Raw genomic sequence first — 8,644 nt, 5'->3', positions numbered from 1 at the left:
GCAGCCCGATTCGTAACCACTACGCTACCAGAGCTCCTTCGGACATATTGTCAGGAGGGACTAGTCGCTGGAGAAGGATATGTTTGGAAAGGTGGAGGGTCAGAGAAAAAGAGGAAGACCCCAATGAGATGGATTGGCCAAGTGGCAGCGTCGATGGACTCAAGCATGGCAACAGTAGTGAGGTTGGCCCAGGATTGGGCAGTGTTTCGTCCTGCTGTGCATAATGTCGCTATGGGTCGGTACAGACTCGACGGCACCTAACAACAACAACAACATATATTTGTAAACAAGTTTCAAAACAGTATTCACTTTAATGCCCAATACTGTATGACTCTATTCGGTGAGGGGAGAAGGGTGATCTAGGATTAGTCCACTCCAACGATTATGACAGGCCTGCACTCCTGGTCCATTCTCTTTGCTCTGGTAGATATAGAACTGTCTCTGGATTTAGCTGTTCTGTCTCATCTTTTTTTCTGAAATGTTATCTAAACTGTACCAAAGATCCGTTTTCTCTGAATGAAAGCAATGACAATAATTCTGTTTTTCCACAGGGGACAGGGAAACAGTAGTCTCTATTTTGATTCTCTTTTAAAAGCCTCATTCAGATAGAAATCAAATAAAAACAAAATAAAAACAAACTTTTCATCATAAATTTAATTTGAAATTCAAACCAACTTTCCAGTCCAGTGCATTAACCCACATCACCACACCATGACTCCAAGCCATGAATAACACTCAGCAATAAAAAGAGGCAAACTACTGATATACACAATAACTTGAATAAGTCTCAAGGGCATTATGCTGAGGGAAGAAATCCAAACTCCAGTGGTTAAACACTGTATGATTCCATTTATTTAGCATTCTTGAAGTGTATGGGGAAGAGATTAAAATAATTCCTAGGGGCTAGTAGAGGGAGAGAGGCCGCTACTGATATAAAAGGATGGCAGAAGGTATCCTTGTGAAGAAACTGTTCTTTGTTTTGACTTGTGGTCACATAAATCTATACCTGATAAAACTGCATACAACTAAACACATGCACAAACACCCACACACAAGAGTACAAGAAAACTGGGAAAATCTGATCAATAGACTGACTGATTCAATGTCAGATTCCTGATTGCAGTTATTTACTAAAGTGATGTAAGAAAATGGGTGAAGGGTCTACGGGAGCTTTCTATATTATTTCTTAAGAATGCATGTACATCTATAAAAAGCTAGAAAAAAATGTAAAGAAAAATTGACATTTCTGACAAAAGTGCACATAAACTTAATCTAATTATGAAGAACATCAAATACAAAAGAACTGGCCCATATGTTTCAAAAATGTCAATGTCATGAAACATTAAAGAGGCATGTTTTTCTTTGTTATAAAGGACATTACTGAGACAAACTTATGAAATTTGAAAAAGGAATGCAGATCAGATAATAGTATTCTACTGATGTTAATTTCCTGATTTTGATAATCATACTGTGGTTATATAGGAGAAGGTTATTGTTTTTGAAAACAAACAACCAAGTAGTTATGAGGTAAAGGGACATTATATCAAACTCTTTCAAGTGGTTTGAAAAAAGTAGTACATAGAGAGAAAGGAAATGTGATTAAAATGTAACAACTGGAGATACAAGGTAAAAAAAAATACTTTGTACTGTTATTGAAACCTTTTTGTTAGTCTGAAATTATAAATAACAACAAAAAACCGGTGGTATGGTTGACATTTGAACTTCAATTTTGTCCCATGCCAAAACCTGTGTTCTTTTCAGTAGAATGAGGAAGGATGAAAATTTCACCTCCCCCCCAGGAATCTGGATGTATTCTGGGTAAAGAGAGAACGGTGCTATATACACCGACAGCAATTTCTTAGGTCCTAGTTGTAGGTGTTTCCTGTAGAAAACTAACATTTTGAGCATTGCTCCAAGAGTAGAGAGATAGTTTGTCTGTACCACATCAAATTAAAGGAGTATTGAACTGAGGTAACTATTATCTCCAGAACTATCAACTTCCCACAAGGCAGCACACTGCTTTTCTTGTGGCTTTATTAATTCGCCACAATTTAATGAGCACTTATTATGTACTGGGCAATGGAATTTTAGGGTGGCTCTACACAAATAAAGCCTTTCTATGGGTATTTACCATCCAAACAGTCTTCTCTCCACCTTTATTCCCATGTCTGAGCTTAGATACGACATATAATTTGTCTTGAACTTTTTTCTAATAGATAACATATAGCTCAAAATTTAGCAGGATAAAAAAAATTGCATGAAACAAAAATCTGTGTCCCCCAGCTAAATCCCCTCTCCAGAGACAATCAATGTTCCCGGTTTAAATAAGCAATTTCGTGATATTTCTCCAAATGATTAAAATTAGCTAGATCATACTATGATATTAACCTGTCTACCTACCTAGAATATTTTAAGTGATCATTATAATTTGATACTTCCCCTTTAGGCATTTAAAACACCCTTGTAGATAATCGTCAATATATTAAAATGACTGAAGGTTAGTTACAACTTTTTTTAAAACAGAAAAAAATGCTATATATAGTTATAACCGATGCATATGAATTATGGCTGATAAGAATCAATCATCATAGAGTTTTGGTAGCTCACCTGGTTCCTGTCGCGTGCATTTGTGTACCTGATCTTCTGAATGAAGTAGAATATGAGCCATGCTGAAGAAATAATCATCAAAACAATAAAGGATATTGACACGAAGACTAGGGAGCCACGGCTGAAGTTCTTTGGCGGCATACGAGCTCCAACAGCTATTGTCATTTGTACAGAGATGTTTTTCTCCAGATAACTCAAAATATCCTTACCCCTCAATTCTGTAATCATGACAGCAATAATATCTCCAGTGCCTGTAATGTCAAATAAATATGTATACTCAAAGTGACATTTAAAATTTATGAAAACAAAATATATAAAAATGCTACTTAGAAAAACAACTGCAATTTTTGCTAATGACAAGGGTTTACAGATTCAACTTAACAAATGAAGTTGCAATTGGGTATGCTGGTACTAAGAAGGGACGTAATTATAATTGTGTTGTGTTGTACAGTATTTGACATTTAAATACTTAAGGCATAAAACATATGCAGTTTTAAGAGCTATTATTAATTGTCACATGAGTATATTTTAAAAGCATATTATTAAACCAGTCAAATGTCATGACATAAAATTACAAAGCAACAGAAATGTGATAAACTCATAGCAGGGTTTCCACTGTAAAACATTTTCATCTTAAAATGCAATTAAAAAGACCCAACTCCCTAAGAACAGGTGAAAAGCACTGTTATCTACAGTATAAATGGATACTTTTTGTACTAAAAGACACTTATGGAACACCTGTGTGTTGAGCTATTGCAAGGAACTGAAAGAAGATAAGAAGTTTTATATTATCTCTGAGACCTAGGATACACAGCTGATAATATATTGAGTTGCAAGAACAAAATACCAAATGGTGGGACCTTTTATTAATAACATTTGAAACTAATTTTGGCCTTATATCTAGACCTGACTGGATAAAGACTCCTTTTTAATTTGTCCCAGAACCCTTCCTACAGTAAACCCTTCCTGACACAGGTCCAAAGTTCAAATTACAGTGGATCCTTTAGCAATAGAACTGTGTGGGTCCCATGCTACTGGGATTTTAATCTGTTTAAAATACTGTGTGACACTAATCATCTCTGTGTGAGCAGTTCCTCACTCCAGTAACTGATCATGAACTGCTCACGCAGAGATGACTAGAGTCACAAGGCTTTTAAAGTGGATATTCACAGCACTTGAGCTCACCGCAATAGCAGCAGGGAATAAAAAATCTATGTATAAAGTTGACCCATGCAGCCCAAATCTGTGTTGTTCAAGGCCCAACCGTATTTATAGCTTCTATATAACACCTGTGAAAGTTGAAACCCGTGTAATAAAGAAATCTATTACAGAAGGAAAACTCAAAATATTTTCCAGTTCTGCCACAGGCACAATTTTACAGCATGAAATTACGAGAATTTTTCTCCTCCAGAAAAGGGAATAATTTCCCATTTTTCTTTAAGGGGAGAAAAAAAAAAAAAAGTCTTTCCAACACCAATCTAGCTACCAGTGGTCATCCTTTCAGAGGATGAAATCGCTTGTGGTAGCATGCAAATTTTAGAAGTTGCCTTCTTCAAAGAGTTCCTAAGGGAGACGAGGTGTCAGATCAGGGAGAGGGAAAGAAACCTTTTATTTTGAGAAACAGAAAATTACAACTACTTTTCAAATTAGAATAGGGCTTGTGTATGAAAATATAAGTCACCAAAATAAAACAAGCAAGCAAACAAAAAAAAAACACACCAAAATTTGCCCCTTTAAAGGCTTTTTGAATGAGTATTCTGTTTTTATGTTTCACTGACCATTTAGTTAAAAAGGCTATTTCTGTGGCATGTGCAGTCAAAAGACCACATGCAAGTGAAAAATTCATTAATAAATGGAGTTTTATTAAAAAAAAGTGTAACCTCATAGATATATCTTTATATTACCTTATTTCAAAAATTTTCCAGCCATTTTACCAGAATAGCACTTTATCAAAATGCTGATTAAAAGTCAAAAAAGCAAAAAGAAAACTGTAAAATTAAAGCAAGCAATAAAGTTAATATCTAATTATTTTTCTGAAATAAGAGTTTTGATCAGTAAGTTAGAAAAAATAATAAAATACTGCTAAACCACTTTAAACTTTCATTTAGAAACCTTAGGCGTGTGCTATTAAAATGTTGTTCAACAGGCAATGATCTGAGGTATAAGATACCAGGTATGGCTATAAAGTAACTGAGACGGATCCCACACACTACACATGACAATCAGTCTCATTGCTTTATAATCACACCAGGTACAAACGTTTTAGAACTCAGTTCTGAGGCTCCCTCTCGAAGACTCAAGCTGAAAAAGGAGCATGGAAAATTGCACAGGTAGCCAAGGGAGCTAATCCATGTAATTTAACTCATTTAAGAAACACTAAGTGAACTCCAACTAATTTCAACTGGAAAGCTGTTTGGGAAAAGAAGTATTTCATTATTTCAACCATCCTTTCAACAGTATTTATTGAGCACATACTATGATCAAGGCTCCTTTATGTTCACCTTTTAAAGAAAATGGAAAATTACCTGCTTCTGATTAGATGAAAACTCCATCTACCCTCATGAGAGCAAAGGAGAATATAAGAGACACTAGAGATAGGGGGCCAAACATAGGAAGTCTCATCATGCTAGCAGTAAGGGAGGTGAAGAACAAACTGGATAGGATGCTAACAATTACAAAAGATCCTCAGAACATGAGGAGGTTCTTTACCATTTTAAAATTTTAGGTCCCACAAAGAGAATCTGAAAAGAACTCCTGCTTTCAAAATCTGATTCAGGAGGTGTTAAGTACCTTATTACTCCCTACCCCTTGAGTCTGTCTGGGCTTGTAGACTCTCATTTAAGGATTCCTCAGATGCTTGATTTTGATTTGTGGAGCCCTCTGACCCAACTTCAGGAGGGATATTAAAGAGAATACTAAAACTTCAGGCTAAGACTAGGGTTAGGTCAAGCAGTACTTGATAAGAGTTAAGGATTAGACTGTAATGATGTAAACATTCAACCAACTGGCAAATATTTGGAACATCCATACCCATTCCCACTTTCTAAACTCTTGGAAAATACGGCTAATAAATCAAGGATTGTTGTTGTTGTTAGGTGCCATCGAGTCGGTACCAACTAATAGCGACCCTATGCACAGATCAAAAAGCTGCCCAATCCTGGGCCAACCTCACTTTTGTTGCCATGCTTGAGTCCATCAATGCTGCCTCTTGGCCAATCCATCTCTTTGGGGTTCTTCCTCTCTATCTCTGAACCTCCACCTTACCAAACATGATATCCTTCTCCAGAGACTGGTCCCTCCTGACAATACGTCCAAAGTATGAAAGACAAAGTTTGGCCATCCTAGCCTCCAAAGAACACTAAAGAATCCCAGGCATTTAGCATATCAGGCAGCCATTATAAATTTGCCAGAGATGTCAATTCAGTATAAACCTAGGTATTTATGATCACTGCTTTCAATTGTTGTTGTTGTTGGTAAGTGCCATTGAGTCGGTTCTGACTCATAGCGACTGTGTATAGGGTTTCCAAGGAGCAGCTGGTGGGTTTAGACTGCTGACCTTGTAGTTTGCAGTCCAGTGCCACATCAGGAGTTCCTGCTTTCAATTATTTCCTTGAAAAACGTTCTCCATTATTATTCTTAATACAAACCTATGTCTCCATTGCTTGAGTTTGGCTATGTTAGCAAACAAATTTTAGTTTTCCTACTTTATTTGAAATTTTCAAACTCACAGAGCAGTTTAAATGATAGTATGTAAACACTCATGTACTTTTTATTTAGATTTTCCCTTTCTGTACATATTTATTTTTGGTAAACCAACTGAGAGTAGGGTGTTAAGCATCTTCATTAAATACTTCACTATAATTGCCAAGAACAATGTATTCTATGTAATCATCATTCAGTTATTATAATTAAGATGGGTGTGGGTTTCAGGACAATGCGCAGGACTGCAAGGTCAGTTTGAACGGCAAGATCAGCGGCTCAAACCCACAAGCCACTCCTCAAAAACTTTATACAGGGGTGCTATGAGTTGGAATCGACCCAAGGCACTTAACAACAACAACAACCACAATACTGAATTTTATAATTTATTTTTGGTTTTGTTTAGTTTTTTTAATCTGGAATCCAATTAAGGATTCTGATTAATTATTACATCTCATTAATCTCCTTTAATTTAAAATAGTATCTAAGTCATTTTTGGTCATTTATGAACTAATCTTTTTGAAGAGTTCAAGCCAGGTGTTCTGAAAATGTCCCTCAATTTGGATTGTCTCCTCATGACTAGATTCAAATCAAACATTTCTAATAAGAATTTTCTACTGGGGATCCTAAGACCTCCTCAGTGAATTACCTCATAAAGCATGTCAGGTTTTCTTTATTGATCACTTGGTTAATCTCAGATCTGTCAGATTTCTCCTGTAAATATACCCTTTTCTCTTTTAATTAATGAGTAATTTGTGGTGATACTTTCGGGTTGCATGAATATACAGTCCCCCAAGAAGTTTCCCCTGAATGTGCTTGTCTGAATCAGTTATGACAATGGTGGGTCACAAAACGGTTATTTACTAATGCTATAATTTCTTCTATATTTTGTACACAGATTCTATAGCAGAGGCATTACTGTAGTTTTCTACTTATGTTTTTCTCATAAAAAAAAAAGAAAATGCTGATTGGGCAACTTTTGTTTAAAATACAGAGACTCCTGCTTCAGCAATCCTACTTTTAATGGAGGAAAAAGATGGAAAATATAGTAACCCTACTATGTAATCTCAACTACATAGTCAATTTTGATAGGCCTATAGAAAGAATCTCACAATCAACCTCCTTTTAAGCTCTGGTGTCAAAATGTCTAGGTTCAGATCCCAGCATGGAATTTAACCGATCTGAACTTGTTTCTTCTTTCAAAAAATGAGACACTAACTGTTACAGGATTCATGCCAGACACTCGGTAAGTACTACAGTTCACTGAGCTAATCCTATTTGTAGTATAAGTATTCACAGAAAGTGAAAGAGGCATTCTGGGGAGAAAACCAAAGTGTATTATCACATTAAGTATCTGTAATGATACTTTTGAAACTTCCATAAAAATGTGGAAATTCTATTCCCTCTATTGAATTCCACACTGCTAATTCAGGAAATGCTCAGCTATGTGCTGACTAGTAACAAAGTCCTCCCAGCTACCACAAAGATTCAACTTCCAGTTCAGAATATGAAGTCTACCAGTTGGGCAGTGTCAGAAACACCTCCCTTCCAACCTGTTTTCCTTCCATCCCTTCTTAAGAGTAAATTTGAGGACAAGCACAGTTCAGCTACGCATCTCATACTTTAACCCTGTTGCTGTGTCATCAAATAGGTTTAACACTTAGTGACCCTGCATAGGTGCAGCTGGTGAGTTTGAATTGCTGACCTCGTGGGTCAAACTGACCTTGCAGTCCAGTGCTTATCCTATAGCACCACACCAAGCCTCGAAAGACCAATTTGGAATGAACAGACCAGCTGTCTAAGGAACCAGGCTGCAACTAGAAATTGGTGAGAAAAAAGGATTTACTATAAATTTTTCTAAAAAAATAACATTTCAATAAAAATGTCACTGTTGTTAAGTGTTGTGGAGTCAGTTCTGACTCATAGCAACCCTGTATAGGATTTTCAAGGCTTTAAATCTTTTGTGAGAGTAAAATGTTTTATGCCTTAACAGACTAACTTGCTTGTTTTATATCTCTTGCCAAAGTTTTAAGGATTTTCAAAACCATTAAAAGACAAGTAATTTTAAGCAATTTCCCATCAAGAGTTCAAGAGGATGCTGTATCACCAAATTATATATCTGTAAGATCCTTGGAGGCCAGATGGACAAACTTCATCTCTCATACTTTGGATATATTGTCAGGAGGGACCAGTCGCTGGAAAAGGATATCATGTTTGGTAAGGTGGAGGGTCAGAGAAAAAGAGAAGACCTCCAATGAGATGGAATGGCCAATTAGCAGCATCGATGGACTCAAGCGTGGCAACAGTAGTGAGGTTGGCCCAGGATCGGGCAGTATTT

The 8,644-nt window shown here is 36.4% G+C and overlaps 1 protein-coding gene across 2 annotated transcripts in view; it reads right to left on the bottom strand.

Moving 5' to 3' along the window:
- The window catches only part of RNF130 (ring finger protein 130), a 226,436-nt gene that overhangs the window by 90,782 nt on the left and 127,010 nt on the right, over positions 1-8,644 (bottom strand). For both annotated transcript variants that reach the window (XM_006874443.1, XM_006874444.1), the window contains exon 3: positions 2,608-2,858. In XM_006874443.1, the coding sequence (XP_006874505.1) occupies positions 2,608-2,858 (251 nt within the window). The remainder of the gene's footprint in view (positions 1-2,607; positions 2,859-8,644) is intronic.

Source organism: Chrysochloris asiatica, unplaced genomic scaffold (assembly GCF_000296735.1).
Source record: "Chrysochloris asiatica unplaced genomic scaffold, ChrAsi1.0 scaffold00279, whole genome shotgun sequence".
NCBI classification, from domain to species: Eukaryota; Metazoa; Chordata; class Mammalia; order Afrosoricida; family Chrysochloridae; genus Chrysochloris; species Chrysochloris asiatica.
The sequence above is the reverse complement of the archived record's forward strand: the minus strand, read 5'-3'. Positions and strand labels throughout refer to the sequence as shown.